Raw genomic sequence first — 20,633 nt, 5'->3', positions numbered from 1 at the left:
TAAGTGTGAAAGGCCTCTTAAAACTGAAAAATTAAGGCCAGATGTAGTTCACCCAAAATCATGTATGATAATATTTCAAAATGTGTTTCTGACTGATTATCACAGTGTGATGGAGACTTCTGGAAAAAATCAAGGGCTGCTCAGTATAATCAGGATTGCATGTGTGTTGAGTGAGATCCACATTGCTGTTTGACTGCTTCATGGTGTTATTAGGAGATGACAGCATTGGGTGAGTGTCTAAGATACATTATGCTGAAAACTGTGGATATTACTCGATAAAGACTGTTATTTACTAAAAGATGAGTGTTCTGCTTTCGCCAACACCAGGGTGAGTAAATAATGAGGGATTTACATTTTAGCTGAACTTTTCGGGAGTCAGATTAGTGTTTTACAGTAGGCTAAGAGGGAGAAATACGCATAACCAATACTTTCCATTAATATGGTACAAAATAGGGCTTAAAATAAGTTACATATGTGTTAATGTAACAACTTCACAAGAATTTCTATTGTTGTTCCCTTCTATAAAGTAGCTCAATTACAATAAAAACTGAATATAATAAAAATTAGATTTGGTTTGAGTCACAATGTTGGTTTCCAGGTAGTGCTAAATGAGTAATATCACACAAGTAGTAGTGTGAAATGGCTGTATATCGGCACTGGTGGGAAGCGTGCATTGCCTTAGTGTTCCACCAATGATGATATACAGTCACATTGCACTGCTATTTATTCGATATTGTGTTTATACAACAGTTCGATAGCATATCGTTTAAAAAAAAAGAAAAGAAAATCAAACACAAAAAGTATGAAGAACTACTTTCTTCTGCCATTCATTCACATCTGCAGTTGACGTCAGAACAGCAGAAACTGTTGCTAATTCACCAACGTCACTTTAGAGCTAGTATTTGAATGATTCTCTAGCATAATGTCTGAAGTGATGACAAAACAGCTGATTTTGCTCACATTTTAAGATTATATGGCTGAACTGCATGAAATACCATCAGTCTACAGAGATTTCCCAGTATTTAGTATTTAGTATTTATTCCCAGTAAAGCAAAGCAAACACTACCAGATTACTATGTAATAAATACTACGGTTGGGCGATGTCGACCAATTTGGCATCGTTCGATGTCTAATAAGTAACATCGCGATGAACGATGGCATCGTCGTCATAGGCAGCGGTGAATCAATTATGAACAATTAGTTAATTTATGGCGACGCAGTGATACAGTTGGTAGTGCTGTCGCCTCACAGCAAGAAGGTCACTGGTTTGAACCTCGGCTCAGTTGGTATTTCTGTGTGGAGTTTGCATGTTCTCCCTGCATTCACGTGGGTTTCCTCCGGGTGCTCCGGTTTTCCCCACAGTACAAAGACATGCGGTAAAGGTGAATTGGGTAAGCTGAATTGTCTGTAGTGTATGAGTGTGTGTTTTTGTGTGTGTGGATCTTTCCTAGAGATGGGTTGCGGCTGGAAGGGCATCCACTGTGTTAAAACGTGCTGGATGAGTTGGAGGTTCATTCCGCTGTGGTGACCCCAGATTATTAAAGAGACTAAGCCAAGAAAATAAATGAATCGATCAATTAATTCGTAACAAATTAATTGTTTGCAGCCTACCGTTACATGTTCTTTGTTTTACCAATTAACAAATCATAAAGGAATAAAGATAAGTTACGCACACAATTACCACCTGTCAATCACTTTTTCCATGGGACTCATGAATAGGCATGAAAAGGCAGAGTGATCTGTGTCGTTATAATGGCGTCGACAAACTTTGTTGGTTAAAAAGGTGCACAACCAACAGCAACCAGCCAACAATATCTGAGGTGTTTGCCAAAATTACCAAGTACAAGTGTTAAAGTGAAAGATTGAAGCAGTCTACTGACCTGCTGACTACCTGGACCCGCTGTCTCGAGCGCATGACAGTGTGTGTGCATCTGTGTATGTGCCTATCTGTGTGTGGTCAAGGGATGTGCGTTTTCAGCGGTAGTGTGGAAGGAGGGCTGCTCAGAAATGCTAAATTTAGCTGAGGTGGATGTAGATCGTTTTCGTTCGAAAATGCCTTTTTAAAACTAAGACCTATTAGTGTAAACAGGGACTGAGTGCGTATTTTTCGTGAGCGGATTTGCAATGAGGGCGGGGCGGAGGATCGCGATGCTGACTCAGCATCGTGGTGTCTGCTGGCCATCGGCGATGGACGATGGCATCGTCTATCAGCCCAACCCTAATAAACACAGCACTACAACATACAAAAAAGATAGATCAACATAAAGTATCACTTACCAGTTTTTCTCCTCTAAGGGCTCATTATGCGGTCTCTGTCGCCATCTTGTGGTGGAGCATCAACCGTCTTTGCTCTACTTGGTATGACAGGCTGATGGATGTATGAGGGATGTATGAGTGCTGTTATTGCAGAATATCACACTGCTACTGTCAGCCAATTAGATTCGAGAACTGTTGTATAAACTTGTATATCAAATAAATTTATCTTATATCAAATAAATTGATATTTTTTGTCCTTAATATTACAGGTATAACACTCTGCATGCTGTGAATTTGTTAGTTATTTATTCATTACATGCTCCCAGTCTAAAGAAAATGACATTTTTGTTTTGTAGAAATATTACGTTAGTTTTTACCCTATTTGTTGAGAACTTCATGTTCAAAACTTCACTTGCAAGCTTTGTGTCATGAAGCTTATTCATAGCTGTTTTCTGAAGCGCATTAGTTTACCTAAATGTATTCCAGCGTGTTTGAAATGACGAATAAAGGAAGCACCAGACAGTTTCTGCTATTAACAGCATGTTTTTCAACTCAACTGTATCCTGCCCTTATTTCTGTTCATTTGATTTCTTCTGGCATAATAAAGCACAGTATCATAAGGGATACACTGTAAATCTGGGTTGCAAAATCATAAATATATACATGTAAAGCTTTTATAAGATCAGAATCTCTTTTCAAGGGCTGTGTTGTGTTGGAGGATTCATGAAAGTCTCCTTATTAAACTGGATTGACTGAAATGATTTGAGAGAATGCCGTCTTTTCAACCATAAACTTTCTCAAACTTCTGAAATCGTTCCATGTAGTACATATTTAAAAAAAATTTTATATAGTTTTTTTCACCAATTTTAATTTCACTTTTAGTCATTTTGGTACCTCAATATTTTTTACTGTTATATTTTTGCTTGATTTTTATATACAGTTGATGTCAGAATTATTAGCCCCCCTGAAATATTAGCCCCCCTGTTTATTTTTTCCCCCAATTTCTGTTTAACGGAGAGATTTTTTCAACACATTTCTAAACATAATAGTTTTAATAACTCATTTCTAATAACTAATTTATTTTATCTTTGCCATGATGACAGTAAATAATATTTGACTAGATATTTTTCAGGACACTTCTATACAGCTTAAAGTGACATTTAAAGGCTTAACTAGGTAAATTAAGTTAACCATAAGTTTTACCCTAGCCAAAGTAAAACAAATAAGACGTTTTTCAGTAGAAAACAAAACTATCAGGTATACTGTGAAGGTTTTCTTGCTCTCTTAAATATCATTTGGGAAATATAAAAAAAAAAAATCAAAGCTAATAATTCTGACTTTAACTGCATGTAAATTTTTTATGTGTTTTAGTTTTCTTTCACGAATTTGTAAAACAAATAAAAATTACAAAACAAAAAAAAAACAAAAAATATATATATATATAATAAAATAATAATAAATAAAAAAGCATAAACAACTAAACACACTAGACAAATTATTGGTTTGTAAACATTCAGGATGTGCGCGCAGCGAGGTTGAAGAAAAAAAGGGAGGGAATGTCATCCGATGCGGTACAGGGTTTCATGTCATTATTATTTATTTACTATTTTTTATATTTTCTTTCAGCTTTGTTTCCAATGACCAAAAATATCTTTATAGCAATCATTTGTAATTGTTTTCATTTTAGTCAATATTAAAGGCTCTGACCAATAAATAATATTAATGATGATTTTACATTTATGGAACAATAACAGCACAGCAATCACCTTAAAATAAAAAATAAATATTCTGTCGTTATTTATGATCATCATGTCATTATTATTAGTGGAAGAAAATTCTGTCATTTTAAAAAAATGTATTTTACGTTCATAAACATCAGAAAAAACATACAAGCTCTTAAATCACAGCACACATCCAGGTTCACTGTACTCCTTCATCTTTATTCAGGACCTCGTGGTACTGTATGTCAGACACTGTAACAAAATAGAACACTTCCTCTCTGCTTCAATGAAAATCTGTGGCATTTGACCAGATCATGCAATTAGACAGAATTAGAGCAAGCACACACACATTCCACACACACATTCGGTATGCACAAATATGCTTGTTAAAGTAAACAATCTGTTTCAGTAATCTCAGTGATCTCATCCGGAATATCTCTGACTGCTCCATTTACACACACACACACACACACACACACACACACTGCACTCTCATTTTCTCTATAGTGACAGCACATAATACTTTTAAACAAACTGTGCTAATTCTCAATGAACAAAAGCAGATTTTGACACAAGTGACGCAAACTGCACTGATTTTACTACAGTAAAACACTGATGTACAGCTGTCCATCAAGACAGAAATCATTTCTAATTGTAAAAGTATAAATAATACATTTTGCACTGGGAATCTTTTGCAAACAAATAGAATATGTTGTCAAATATATTTGAAATGTTGTATACTAACAAGAAATAGTGATCAGTGGTCTAAAAGCCTTTGGTTTTTTGTCCATAAAGGTGGTCTGCTACTCGTATTTCTGTAAACCACTTTGTATAGTTTAGCGATTACTTTATAATTGGTCATCATTAGTAGGCTATAAAAATATTTTAAGTTGTAAATAAAACAAAGAGTGTTGGAATATGTTTAAGAATAAAATACAGTTTCAGTCTTTCTATACATTTCATGTCTAATTCAATAACACTTTTAGTTTTTAGGTGAAACTTGTTTTTTCAATCAATATTTCTACTTTAAAAAATCATGTTTATTTTCATGTTTCCTAGTGAAAATGTGACGAGTAAAACATTTTTTGTATTTTAATTATAATTCATGTAATTTATATGCCGGATTATTCAGTTTACTTTTAAAGTTTCACATGAAAACTACAACTAACATTGAAATGATGGCGATCTTTTAAAGTGAAACCTTTGTGTTTTTTCAGTGAACAGTAGAACGCTGTTAATCTTTCTACTTTAAAAAAATCATGTTCAATTAATGATGTTGTTTGCGATTTTCTGAATTGTGTAAACGTTTCCTAGTAAAAATGTTTTTAGAAGAGAAAGCTGTCATTCTGCTTCAAAATGTAATGTCATTTATAATTTAATTATCACTCATATCATTTATAAGTTTCTATACAGCCTCCAGATTGGCTAGTGACATCCAGTCAGCTTACTGGACCACTTAACTATCTGACACTAAATCAGGCTGGACACTTGAAGAGATTGATCATTTATTTATTTATTCATTCATTCATTCATTCATTCATTCATTCATTCATTCATTCAATCATTCATTCTTTCATTCATTTATTTATTAATTTGTTTATTTAGAAGAGAGTGTTTTGTATATCTATGTTTTAAGTCCATTTGTTGTCACTTTGTGAGTTTTTTTTTTGCTAGTGAAAATGTGCAACAAGAAAAAAAAACAGTTTTTCTGCTTCAACATTGAATATAATTTGTAAGTTTCTATGCCAGATAACGCAGTGAAAACACTAAAATATTTCATTGTTTCACTTAAAAACTACAAGTAACATAAAAATAATGGTGATATTTTAAAGTGAAATCTTCAGTGAAAACAGAATAATAATGTCAATCTTCTACTTTAAAAAAAATCAGGTTTAATTTCAATCTTGAAAATGTTTCCTAGAAAAAAATATGTAACAGGAATGTAACCATTTGTATGAGAAGACAAGATTTCAGTTTTTTTTTTCCCCTTTAAAATATCACCATTATTTCAATGTCACTTGACATTATTAAGTAAAATTTTTGTCTTTTTTTTACAGTGAACACAGTAAAAATCCATCTTTCTGTTTGAAAGAAATCAGGTTTAATTTAATTTACCTTGCAGTTTCCTTGTTTAATCGGGCAAATGTTTCGTAGTGACAATGTGTGAGAAGAAAAGACTGTCTTTCTGCTTCAAAATTGAATTTTATTATAATTGATATAATTTGTAAGTTACCAGAACATTCAGTGACAGAACTAAAAAGATTTCAGTTTTTTCACTTTAAAATATCACCATTATTTTAATGTTACTTGTCGTTTTTAGATAAAACTTTGGTCTTTTTTTAGTGACACAGTAAAATGATGTCAATCTTTCTACAAAAAAAAAATTATGTTTAATTTAACTTAACTCGCAGTTTCCTTGTTTAGTCATGAAGATGTTTGCCAGTAAAAATGTTTGAGAAGTTGAGATGTTCTTACTGCTTCAGAATGTAATACCATTTATAGTTTAACTATAATTTATAAGTTTCTAAGCCAGAATACTCAATGAAAACACTAAAAAAGATTTCAGTATTTTCAGTATTATTGTTACTCGTCACATTTTCTCTCAGTTTTCAGTGAAAAATGCGTCCATACCAACAGCGTCCATAGTAAGTGTGCCTTTATTTAATTACCTTGCATAAATAAGACGTGTAAATGCTTTTCTGACTAAATTTGGATGATGTAAATATTTCGAGCAGGCGATGGCAATCAATCACTGTCCCGTAACATTAGTAAAGGTGAGATTACATAATGGTTGGATCGTGTATAATAGTGAGTATTGTACTACAGAGCTGAGCATCTTCCCCTCGCCTCCTCACTACTAAAATGCAATACAATACATTTAGCTAACATTGACGGCACTCTATACTCTGTCCTTCAGCGCTGCTTCTGATTGGCTGTGGATTAAAACGCAGGTGGGACCTTGTATCCAGGTGGCCGGGTCTCCACAGTTTCGATGAGCGGTGGACTCTGGTAGGCATTGACGGGGATGGTGGTCTGACCGATGACATCATTGGATGGGTACGTCTGCTTGGGTGGCTGGTTGACCACTTGCTCGCTGGTGAACAGGGTCATGTCGGTGCCCAGCAGGAACCGCTGAACTGCACACACCGTGAGCCCCGCCTAGTCAGGATAACCAGGATTATGCAGGTTAGTTGGATTAACGTGTTAGCAAAGACTATAGAATACACAAGACGTGTCACTCGGATAGTTTTGAATGGGGAAAAAGCATAGCGATCAATCCGCTTGTTAAGTCGTGATGTATCAGTGACGCATGTAATACTGTTTCCGAGTCCAAGCCATCACTCATTTGAATTGAGAAAATATTTAAATACTTTCTGGCCATCGGATATTTGGCATTGATGTATATATTTGCAATCATCATTTTCGAAAGTATTGCATCCCTTTGTAAACGTTTATTATTACCATTCGTTGAGTCTCCCCACACAGTTTGATAGAGCACTTGGACCCGGAAGCTGCTTTGCATGACATCATATGACAAATGAAGCCCCGCCTTCTAGTACAGAAGCCAATCATTGACCGCTATAAACTGATGACTCTCCGGGGGAGGGGCACAGACCAGACGAGAGTGTCTGCAGATTTTGTGTGATTCGAACGTTTAGAAATGAAACTAAAGAGACAGATGTTGTTTAATTTTATTGGTGCTTCCTAATATGAAATTAAGGGCATGTCCACACATACACAGATATTTTTAAAAACAGTTTTCCCTGCTTTTGTTTTTAAAAATATCTCTATCCACATGAAAACGCACTGTGATGCATGTTATGTGTATGTCGAACCAACAGGTGGCGATAGTGACACTTTTATACTGAGTTTACATCAAATGGGGAATTAATCTAGTCAATGCAAACATGAGTAAAGAGGTGGATTACTGTCCCACGGTTGAACAATGCGGTATACGCGATTTACATTTTCCGTGTTGGGAGTGAACCAAGCCATGTTGGCCAATCAGAGAGGAGAAAACAATGACGTCATGAGGCTAAAACTCTGGTTTTAATGGCCACACTGTACCCGGAGTTTTGGAAAATCTTCACCCTGGACAAAGTTTTCAGAAATTTGGGGTTTTAGTCACCTGACACTGCATTTACATGTAGACAAACAGACAAACCATGTAGAAAAAAGTACAGTTTTAGAAAACACCTGTGTTCGTGTGCACAGAGCCTTAATAGCTTGGCAAGCAGGTTTAGAGAATTTGATGTTTCCCCAATCAAATATGGCCGCCGAGTGAAATGACTTGCTTTAAAGGGACTTTGGTGTTATTCACACTTTTAACAATTTTTTGTAATTTAAACAGTATATAACTGTAAAATTACATTATGTGGTATGTTACTGTATGTTAGGTGCATTGTGAAAATTACTGTATATTTTACAGTAAAGATACACATACAATTCTGTAAATACATATACAGCAAGATTTACGGTAAAGCTGTAAATGTAAATAAATACAGTATTTTTGCTGTTAGTATCTATTTAACAGTACTTTACTGGCAAACTGCTGCCAATAAGTTGCAGTAGATTACATAGGAAATTGTTAATAGTGCAGAAAGGCAATCATGCGTAAGAAATATCAGGAATTCTAGCGAGAGTCAGTTTGAGTTAACCGACAAGAATGTTTTGAATAAGATGAAATTAAACTGACAAAAAGTTCAGTGTAAAAGAAGGCGGGGCCACAGAGCCACACCCACCTGTTTTGCAATCACTTTGGACCAATGGGAGTTTAAAAGTGCTTTAAACTTTACATTCAAACTCCAAACAAACTTTGTTTTGGTTTGTTTGGAAGTATAGTATATAGGGGGATTTATTGTTCACATTCCCTTTAAAGAGATAATACACCCAAATAATGAAAATCCTGCCATTTACTCACCCTTCACTTGTTCAAAACCGGTTGATGGCACCCATTGACTTCCATTATAATTTTATTTATTTTTTTGCTACTATGGAAGTCAGTTAGTGTCAGCAACCATTATTTTTTGCAAAGGTTTAAAGGTCCTGTGAAATTAAAATTTAAATATCTAGATGATAGTTTAAGATAGTTTTAAGGCTATTTTTTAACTAAGTGTGCTGCAAAACAGTGGCAAAATTTGTGTTTAGAAGATATAAACCTGATCAAGCTTGCAGTTTGTCACTTCTGCCTAAATGGATAAACATGTCACCTCATACTTCAGTTTCCCACCAAATCTTGACCAATCAAATGCTCTCCAATATCTGACATGCCCCGCCCTCTTCAAGACGCTTCTCATTTGCTTTTTATTTGATGTGCTTGATCTCAAACAGTCACTGGCAGAGCTGTGAGGAAAACAAAAGGAGCTACTTTATGCCCCAACCTCTCTTCATTTTTAAGTTGAGATTAAGTCAAACATCGAATAATAATTGCACATTTCAAAGCACTTCACGGGACCTTTAAAACCACATGAGGGAGAGAAAATGATGAAGTAATTTTATATTTGGGTGAACTATCTTTTTATCATTGTAGACAATGTGTTGAAAGGTGTGTGTATTTTAAATCACATACAGGATATAGTCTTCTCCGGCTAAATCACTTGCTAAGATTAAAAACAGTCCAAAAAAAACATTAAGTAAAACACTTAGATCTAGATATTAGGTAGATATTTGTGTCTAAGAAACATTTCTGCATTCTTTCAGGTTAACAGCAAACATAATGTGTCATAATACATGCCATAGTCATATATATACTGTACTGTACATAAATTGCACAAATGTACAAATATCTCACAGTTCAGAAGTTTGATGGGGTTCAGGTTGTTTTTTCTTTTTGACAAATTTGCATTTATTTGATTATAATACAGTAAAAATATAATATTGTAAAATCTTATTTTAATAAAAAATGTTCAGTGTCAAATGATCCTTCAGAAATCAATTTACTATACTGATTTGATGATCAAGAAATGTCTTATTGTCTAATAAACAGTTGTGCTGCTTTTTTCTGTATTTTTAATAATTTTATGATATCAATTAACTACAGAATGCAAAGTTATATAAAAAAGAACATATTTGATGCTTTATTACGTAATCAATTTTTAACATTCAATTGCTGGAGTGAAAGAATCTTAAAATATCAGATGATTAATAATAAATTAATCATAAATGTACATACATACTGCATATAGGTACTGTATAATGTAACATGTTGGCTAATACTGTAGCATATTATATGCCAATAACATCAATCCAGTAATATGAAATAAAGTCAAGAAACCTACAACTATAGCAATATTTCTGACACATATTATTTGTATTTTCTTTTTTCTTTTATAGATTTATAATGTTTATTATAAATCTAAGCTGTTTTAGTGAGCACTGCACATTGCATTGATCATATTAATATCAAATATCGATATTACAACTCTCAGATTAACATAATGTGCAGGAAATCTACACTATTGAGAGACTGTTAGGCTTCTGGGACAAAAGCTTGTGCTTATCCTCCATAAAGGCAGTGCTCTTTAACCTGTGCACAGCTAGCAGACACAGATATGCCTGAAACACAAACACCAACACTGACAATCAAATATAAGCATGATAGTGAGTGTGTATATATGCAGGAGGTGGGGTGTTTTACCCAGGTCAGGATGGAGAAGAAAGAGAAAGCAATAGCAGCTCGTGCAGCGTCTGAAGCCTGTTCCAGAGGAAGCTCCTTATCAGACGTACGACTCCACTGATTGGCCAAAAAGCAGAATCCTACAAACCAAAGGAACGTCCAGAATCCTAAAAAAGAAAACATGGTAAATGTGCGTGTGTGTTACATGCTACATTTATTTACTATGAGGAAATGACAGCTATCAGGTCTATTATAGAACCAATCAGAGATATTTGTAAATAAAAGCATACCATATGTATCTATATATACTCTATTAGGTACACACTACTAGTCCTACTAGTACAAGTACCGGGATTAGATCTTCTTTTGCCTTCAAAACTGCCTTAATTCTTCGTGGCGTAGAGTAAACAAGGTACTGAAAATATTCCTCAGAGGTAATCCCTAAAGGGGCTCTATTGGATTGAGATCTGATGACTGTGAAGGCCATTTGAGTGAACTCATTGTCATGTTCAAGAAACCAGTCTGAGAAGATTTGTGATTTATGACATAGCATGTTATCCTGCTGGAAGTAGCCATCAGAAGATGCGTAAGCTGTGGTCATAAAGGGATGGAGATGCACAGCAACAATACTCAGGTAGGCTGTGGTGTTGATACAATGCTCAATTGGTACTAATGGGCCCAAAGTGTGCCAAGAAAACATCCCCCACACCATTACACCACCACCACCAGCCTGAACCGCTGATACAAGGCAAGATGGATCCATGCTTTCATGTTGTTGATGCCATGGTGTCATGTTGTTGAAGCCTCAGTTTCCTGTTCTTAGATGACAGGAGAGGCAGTCGGTATGCTCTTTTGCTGATGTAGCCCATCCGCCTCAAGGTTCGGCGTGTTTTGCATTCAGAGATGCTCTTCTGCAGTCCTTGGTTGTAGCGAGTGGTTATTTGAGTTACTGTTGCCTTTCTATCAGCTAGAACCAGTCTGGCCATTCTCCTCTGACCTATGGCATGAACAAGGTATTTGCACCCACGCTCACTGGATATTTTCTCTTTTTCAGGCCATTCTCTGTAAACCCTAGAGATGGTTGTGCGTGAAAATCCCAGTAGATCAGCAATTTCTAAAATATTTAGACCAGCCCGTCTGGCACCAACAACCATGCCATGTTCAAAGTCACTTAAATCACCTTTCTTCTTCATTCTGATGCTTTGAACTGCAGCAGATCGTCTTGACCATGTCTACATGCCTAAATGCATTGAGTTGCTGCCAAGTGATTGACTGATTAAACATTTGCGTTAACAAGCAGTTGGACAGGTGTACCTAGTGGCTGGTGTGTGTATAGTTATACAAAATGTATATTAACATATTTAAAGTGTTTTGAATTATTACATTTTATTTTCAAATAAGTTATTTTAATAAATGTACAGTGGAGAAAAAAAAAAAAAATATATATATATATATATATATATATATATATATATATATATATATATATATATATATATTTACATTTAAAAATATATATGGGAAGTACAACTTATATATAAGATGACATTAGACATTAACAGTGCCTATAAATGTACGGTAACGACCTTAAAGTGATCTCTAGCAGCGAAAAACTTTTTCCCATTTTCCCTAATTTAATGTTGATACATATTTTGAAGCATATACTGTATAGCAGTACTTGGGACAATGTAAAAACTTTTTTGCGTGATTTACATTTTAATTGTTTGTTTTATAATAGTATAAGAAAATATGCTTATTAAGAAATGTGGGAAAAATCAAATAAAAGGGTAAAAACACTGAAACTTTCATCACATTTCTGATAATACACTTACTTGACACTTTGATAGTTTAACTAAACTTGTAGCACACGCACAGCATTTTTGGTCTAGTACATCACTTTAGCTTACTTTTATAACAAAATCCCTCTCTAAATATCAGTGCAAGTGCATAGAACAACCATTATTTTGAGGAACAAAATCACATTGAAATCTAATTGTAGGGTTAAACCACTAAAAGCTAATTATTGAAAGCTAATTATAGGGTTAAAGAAACATCCAACACATTTATGATTATACACATTTTAGAATCTCTGATTGTTTACCTAAACTTGTAGCACAGTATTTTTGGCTTCATACATCACTTTAGGATACTTTCTAAATATCAAAATCACTCTCTGAATATCAGTGCAGATGCATGGGAATAAACATTACTTTGAGTAACAAACATTTTTACCTGAAAAAGCAATCTCCAGCAGCACTGCTCTCTTTCTATCTTTGACGCTGCTGATCTGAGGAAAGTAGACGTCCAGGGCCAGAAACAAGACGCTTGCTAAGAACGCCATAATTCCTATAGTTATGGCGTAGTTACAGGCATCTGCGTTCTTGTTAAACACACAATGCAGCCGCTCGCTACCCATATTCACATAGCCCTCATTTATTATAGACGCAAAGACCACCATGGAGAAAATCTGGAGGGACACAGTGAAAGAAAAAAAAAAGAGATGAGAGTCACAGAAACAGCTCCTTAAACTCACAGTGTTAAATTAATAAAAACCATTCAATTATTTGCCTTCTCGGAAGGCACCTAAGTAGCGCTTCTCTTGTATTATACATGCTAAAATGGAAGTGAAACATCATTCTCTTTACCACTGCATTTCCACAGAAGGAATTTCATTTACACCTCAGGGAGAAAATGTGGCTATTTCACACGAATGCAACAGATCACATGAAAGCATGTCGGCTTAAACAGATGAGGAGAGAACAGTGAAAAGTGCACAGCAGTGTGAATGAATGAATCAAAAAGAAAATCAACAGCAATGCTCGGGAATCATGGTGCCATGTGCTATTTTTGGCAATGAGACTCCATATACTGACGCATACATCACATCACACAGTCGTCATAGAAACGGCTGCAGCTGCTTTAGTTATTGGCTGGCTGGATGAAAGACTGTTAAAGGAACAAGCAATATCCAACATGTGTGAGATCTGTCTTGTGTTTGTTGGTTTAACTTATACAGTCAGATAAATTGAGTCATATTAAATATAATATGGTACTGTACATCTGAAGATTTGAAATGTTTATTTTTTTTTGTATATTTTCCAAGGGCTGTTTAACAGAGCAAAGACATGTTTCCCAGTATGTCCTATTATATTTTTTGTCTGGAGAAAATACTAAAATAAACTAGTTATTTAAAATGATTTAAACTGTAGTGCTTAAAATATCTCTGTTAAAAAGCTCTTGGGTAATATATGGAAATGAATTTGAGTTTTACAGCAGCGTTATTAATTGTTTTTTAACTGTATGTGTAATATGGAATCACTATCTTCAATATGCAATCATAACACTATTAATTATACACTAGGGATGCTCCGATTGCTGATACCGACCGAGTCCTGATTTCTTGTCATGGTGATCGGCCGATACCTAGTATCGATTTCTTGTCATAGTGATTGGCTAATACCGAGTACCGATTTCTTGTCATGGTGATCAGCCGATACCGAATACCGATTTCTTGTCATAGTGATTGGCCAATACAAAGTACCGATATCTTGTCATGGTGATCGGCTGATACCAAATACCAATTCCTTGTCATGGTGATCGGCTGATAACGGGGGCCGAGTTCTTGTCATGGTGACCGGCCGATAACGAATACCGATTCCTTGGCATGGTGATCGGCCGATACCAAGTACCACTTCCTTGTCATGGTAATCGGCTAATAATTTTTATCGATTTCTTATCATGGTGATCGGCCGATACCAAGTACCACTTCCTTGTCATGGTAATCGGCTAATAATTTTTATCGATTTCTTATCATGGTGATCGGCCGATACCAAGTTCCAATTCCTTCTCATGGTAATTGGCTGATTTCTTGTCATGGTGACCAACCGATACCGAATACCCATTCCTTGGCATAGTGATCTGCAGATACCGATCCTTGTCATGGTGATCTGTGGATAACGAGAACCGATTCCTTGTCATAGTGATTGGCTAATACCGAGTACCGATTTCTTGTCATGGTGATCGGCCGAAACCGAGTACCGATTTCTTGTCATAGTGATTGGCCGACACAGAGTACCGATATCTTGGCATGGTGATCGGCCGATACCAAGTACCAATTCCATCTCATGGTAATTGGCTGATTTCTTGTCATGGTGACCGACCGATACCGAATACCGATTCCTTAGCATGATGATCTGCAGATACCGATCCTTGTCATGGTAATCAGTCGATAATGAGTGGCGATTTCTTGTCATGGTGATCAGCCGATACAGAGTACCAATTCCTTGTCATGGTGATCGCCCAATACCGAGTTTCGATTCCATGTTGTGGTGATCGGCCGATAACAAGTACCGATTCCTTGTCATGGTGATCAGCCGATAACGAGTACTAATTCTGATGCTTTAAGCTTTGTATTGCATAAAGCACATTTTCCCTCAAAGTACGATACTTAAGTGGAGATCTCTCCTTACCTAAGAGAATAAATTAAGTATGCAGCATATAATCCTTAAACATGTCTCTTATAACTATTTAGGTGTGAACATGTCATAGCCAGAAGCAGCGTAACGGAAAATGATAGATAAAACAGCTCAAGCTGCTCAAAACACATACAATGGCTGCAACAAAGAGACCATCACTCAAGCGAGTCACACCAATAGACTGTAAACAGAGATTGCTCCACATCTGTATATATTATAGCTGCAATTGCTTGCACTTGTAAACTTGTAAACAAACACTTCATGAGTTGGCATGGTTTATGAGATCGGCCAGATTGGCAAGTATCGATCGAGTCATTAGATGTGATTATCGGCCGATACCGATCTCCGGACGATCTATTGGAGCATCCTTATTATACACCGTGATATGTAAATAAGTCAATATATGGTATTTAAAGGTGAATCAGCTTTTTACGCTGGGTAGGGGCATCAGCATATCTTTGAACTTCCATATTACTTTATATAATGTAAAAAAAAATTGTTCGTTTTTTTTTGCGAAAGATCATGAATCCTGGTCATTTTTTTTTATTAAATCAGAAATGAGTAATAAATACAATACTATAATAATGATTATAAAATAACGCTGGAACAAATTCATCTTCCCAGTCATTTTATAATGAAAATGTTATTTTTGCACAGTTCTCGTTGCTGTGAAAGCCTGCATCCACCTTTATCCACATGTGACTACTGTGCATGGGTTGCACTTCCAGTTCAGGGAACTTCCATTTAAAAGAACTGAAACAAATAATTTTAACTAAATAATCTACCTAAAGGGGAAACTGAGTGAGAGGTACGTTTGGCTTTGTGCTGTATTTTTATCTGTAATGAAAATAAAACTACTTGACATGACAGTATTACACGCATATCTGTGACCAAAGCTCTTTCGAGTTCACTAAGCATTTTTTCTTTGTATTTGCTACAGTACTGTAATATTCAACTCATCTGTAAGCAGTTCACTGGTTGCTTAACAGAAGTAACTCCTATAATTCATGGTAGTACAAAAAAGGTTAATACACTTTTCTCAATCTTCGTGAGGATATCTTATCTTATCCTCATCCTAAGTAATAACAAAAATGTAAAACTAGACTACAGTTATAATACTAAAAACAATATTGATATAGCGAGATAAAATATAGTGATTTTGTATAAACTATAGGACACATTCTCAATAATAAGTGCATTTGAAAACAACAACAACAAAACATTGATCAGACTAAGATCAATACATTACACCAGTGACATGTAATTGAACTAAGTGAGGGACATCAATGCAGTCTCTTCCTCTGAACTTTCATATTATTTATTGATACAGTAAGCTTTAAACAACAAACTATTATTCATATTAGTAGTAGTATTAAAAACAAACCATATATTTATCACATATTTATTATATTTTATATTTATTGTCGAGACCAGTATAAGGCCAGTGGTTTAAAAACTGCGCGCACGCAATGTCTGCGTCACCACCTCAGCAACATCTGACGTGCGTCCGTCCGCCTCAAGAAGACGCTATTCTATATTAGTAAGAGCCAATCACTAAACTACATGATTACAATCGTCGTGATATAAATGAAAACATACAAAATTAACAAATATAACGAGTGACGGGAAATACAGCCTGGTCAAATAACCGTTCGACCGGTGAAAGAGGAACAGAAACGGTAGATAATATTGCTATTAATCATAGTTCATATAAAGCTTCTCTTCTTACCCATGCCAACGCTCTTAGGATTGTCTGTGGTTGTTTGACGAACGCAACCAGATCAAAGGCCGAACCGGCTCGGCCCGCTCCAAACGAGCCCGCTCCATCCATCCTCCCGGTGCTGCGGCTGTGTGCAAGGATCTGATTCTGCGGAAGAGCGCCGCTGAGCGCGTTCACGAGCTCTGTCGTGCACACCCAGAGTCGAGCGCGCGCGCCTGTCTGCGGCCAGTTATAATGGAGGGGGTTTTTGATTGATCTCAGTGACTCGAATCTTTTGAATCATTCAGTCAGTAAATGAGTTCTCCGAGGGATGTATCGACAAAAGCTGAAAAGCTTTAGGATTTGTGGATGAAAACCGTGTTTACCAAAAGTTTGACTCTTATTTTTATACAATATTTTGTAAATGTAGAATAATTTAAGTTGTTTAATTGATATTTCTCACGATGGTCGACTATCCAAGATGGCGACTTCTAGAACAGTGGAAAGACTAGTCGACTCGACGTTTTTATGAACGAGACTTCGATTTCGAAGCCTACATTTACATTACAAACATCATCAAACTTTTTTTAATTGGGTTTAGTTATGTTTTTAAATGGGTGTTTTTTATAATTTAGTTATACTCCGGCCACATAACGTAAGCCGGTAAGAAAACTGACTGATTGTAAAATATATTCAGATGTCACAGGCGTGTAGTTCATGGTGAGTTATCTTATGTTTACTCCACATAAAAACATCCAGAGCTACTCGTTATCTGTTGTGTTTTGTGTAAAAGAATTGTACGATTACAGATTGTATGTGATTTGGGAGTTTGAGTAGATCAAACAATTCAGATGCAACTTTTGTAATAAGACAACTCTGAATATATAATATAATTGTATTTTATATCACAACAGTTTTTAATCACTTAGTCAGTGATTTAGTAATTACAGTAGGCCCATAGCCAGGGGGGATTGGGTGGTTTGAAAGACCCACTCCTCAAAGACAAATGCCCAGAATTTGTTCCAAACATGAGCTCATTTGTCCTATTTTGACTGCTACACCATCATAAATTATAAAAAAATTACCAGTTGAAAAAGGCTTTAAGACCAAACCAAATCATCTGTTGAGCGTCACATGAGTCCAGCATCCAGTTGTGCAAGAAAACATACAGTCGAATCGAATATGAGTGAAGTCATCTTTTACTGCTGTATTGTTTTTTAACACAGAAAACATTTTACAAGTAATTTTTTTCTAAATCTTGTGCCTTATCCTTAAAACAAACAAAAAAATTACAGATAAAAAGGTGAAGCACCAAAAGCAGCCCATATTAAAATTAATTTGAATACTAATTTGGCTATTGTTGTTATCCATGAATTTTCAATCAAATGTACTTTTTTACAAGAGTCTAGACAAATCATGAAGCTCTTTTATTATTATTATGTTTTAATTTTTTATTATATAAATAGACAAATTCTGACTGAGAAAAGTTGGATGTGCTGGTCAATTTGTTATTTGCCTAAAAAATGACAATAGGCTACAGTTTTTAATTTAAAACTTTAAAATATTTTTTAAAAAATTCTAATTATATATGATTTAATAAATTTCTATTTTAAAATAAGTATTTATTATTTTTTCTTTGTTCTAAATCTTTAGTAAATATTGAGGTATATTAAAAAGTGTCATTATGATAACCATCCAATAAGCTAATCCAGCTAAAAATAGTGCTTAAAATGTCACTAAAATGCAGTATTTAAATATCATCAGTAAATAGAAAATGGAGCGAATAACTGCAATAAGGTCCACTTTTTGAGAAAAAAGAACCACCCCTTACAATAGGCTGGCTACAGGCTGCAGAGTCATTCACAAACAAAAGTATTTATTTTAATTTGATCTACAGTAGAAAAAAGCTCAGAAAGGAGGGCTCCAAAATTAGCCAGTATGTATGTGAGAGAGTTTCAGTCTAGCTGACAGAATTGTCACTTTCCTGTTCAGGCCATTGCTGTTGCCACTTAGATTTTATTGATCATTCACTGATCTTGTACTTCTGTTTTTATACACTTTCAGTTTTTTATGACATCTTCGTGACATTTTTTTAAGCTCTTGTGCATATGCAATGATACTCCATTTGGTGGCAGTGTATCACACTGAAAACAATTTAATTTATACAGTGTCATGACTGTTGGCAAGGTGTTTAGTCAGTTGTAATTGCTAAACAAATCAATAATAAAATATATTGATGTCCTCAGCAATAACTTCCAGTGCTAAATTTTATTGATTTGATATGCACAGTAATGATATTCAAGTATGGTATTTGTAATTAAATAATTTTGAAATTACATTTAGTTCAAACTATTTGTGGTTGCCTGACAAATTTCATGTTTACATTAGAAATTATATTGGAATATTTTGTAGACTATAAAGTTCAAAATGTATCTGAGGCATGCATACTATAATTATACATTCAAACTTGTGAATTAAGCTAAATGATTGGTTTATTGGAATTGCCTTCAGTTTAAAACCCTAATATTACGAATTTGAGATTGACATGGAGTTGACACTATTCTCATACTTAATCTTTGATTAATTTTTTGATTTCTCTCTCTCCTCTAGGTCACCAAAATGAAAGCAAGCAAACTCAATGACTGTCTTTACTCAAACCCTCATGAGCACACACGTGTTCATTTAGGACAGTTATCGATATTCACCTTTGCACTTACTCTAACTGGTGACGAAGCCTCTACATTTTTAATCACTGAAACAGGAGTGTGTCAGTGCAGACTTCGGTTTTTAAGTAGTTCTTAGATGCCAGGTAACGCCAGTTCTTGGCACTGACCTGGTCACTTCTATGGTTACAACCCTACGTCAATATTTTAATTACTCCTGTGTGAGTACTCCAGTGACACTTTGATCGTTAGTGATCATGTATGAAATATTTAGCCACTGCTAATTAGTAACCTATAAATCAATGAGTCGTTACTTTTCAAACTGGTTGTGTATCTGTATCACTGAAAGTGAATTACCTTTAAATTAACAATAATTATCATTATCTTGACAAATGTTTGTGGATCTGGTCCAAAAGGGATTTTCATTTACTAGCATGTTAAAAGTGCCATGATATTATCATGCTGTGTTTGATCATACACTCTCAGAAACTGTGAAGCCCAGTTTTTGTCTCAGAATTTTTCACATATTTAACTTGAAACCACTAAAAAAATTTTTACACTCCATGTATTGAAAATGCCCAACAAGTCATGGAGAAAAATATTATTCATAATTTCATATAAAATAAATAACAGTTAGAATAAATGCCTGTCAAGCAATTTATATTAAAATAATATTTATATTAAAATAAATGCTCAACAGTTAGAATAAATTACTGTCAAGCAATTTATATTTTATTTTATTTTATTTATTAAATTTTTTATTAAAAGTTATTGTTCTTAAATTTGTGCTGTCACACCATAAGAAATGCTATATTGTAAGGTACAAAAATGTTTGAGTGAAATAATTGATAGTGATCAGCTCTTTAATCTCCTGTTTTTAAGACTTGTCACTGTTCTGAATGAAGCAGATAAGTGTGGTGTCATCTGCAAACTTTATTCGCTGAACAGAGGGGACTTTTGAAGTCATGTAAATGAAGAACAGCATGGGAGAAAAAACACATCCCTGGGGCTGCCAGTGCTGATTGTACAAGTGCTGGATGAGAATGTTGCCAGTTTTATTACCTGCTGCCTGTCTGTCAGAGAGTTAGTGATCCACTCCAGAGAGAGATGGACAGAGAGATGAGTCCAAGCGCTCTATTCAACTGAATGGGGAGACTCATGAAATGGTAATAATAAACGTTTACAAAGCGATTTAAGTCTTTC

The 20,633-nt window shown here is 35.0% G+C and overlaps 1 protein-coding gene and 1 long non-coding RNA gene across 2 annotated transcripts; one reads left to right on the top strand and one right to left on the bottom strand.

Annotated features, from left to right (window-relative positions):
- Window positions 1-4,175: 4,175 nt before the first annotated feature.
- Window positions 4,176-16,951, bottom strand: syngr3b (synaptogyrin 3b). The gene is made up of 4 exons (NM_001320491.1): window positions 16,798-16,951; window positions 12,826-13,060; window positions 10,615-10,760; window positions 4,176-7,136 (listed from the first exon to the last, which is right to left on the bottom strand). Exons 1-4 carry the CDS (start codon window positions 16,897-16,899, stop codon window positions 6,918-6,920), a joined length of 702 nt encoding a protein of 233 aa, NP_001307420.1. The 5' UTR covers window positions 16,900-16,951; the 3' UTR covers window positions 4,176-6,917.
- On the top strand, window positions 16,598-19,752 carry LOC147846681 (uncharacterized). The gene is made up of 2 exons (XR_015476194.1): window positions 16,598-17,487; window positions 19,378-19,752. It is a non-coding gene; the product is annotated as an uncharacterized LOC147846681 (long non-coding RNA).
- The last annotated feature ends 881 nt before the right edge of the window (window positions 19,753-20,633 follow it).

The sequence above is a fragment of the Danio rerio genome, chromosome 1, assembly GCF_052040795.2.
Source record: "Danio rerio strain M-AB ecotype USA chromosome 1, GRCz13ab, whole genome shotgun sequence".
NCBI classification, from domain to species: Eukaryota; Metazoa; Chordata; class Actinopteri; order Cypriniformes; family Danionidae; genus Danio; species Danio rerio.
The sequence above is the reverse complement of the archived record's forward strand: the minus strand, read 5'-3'. Positions and strand labels throughout refer to the sequence as shown.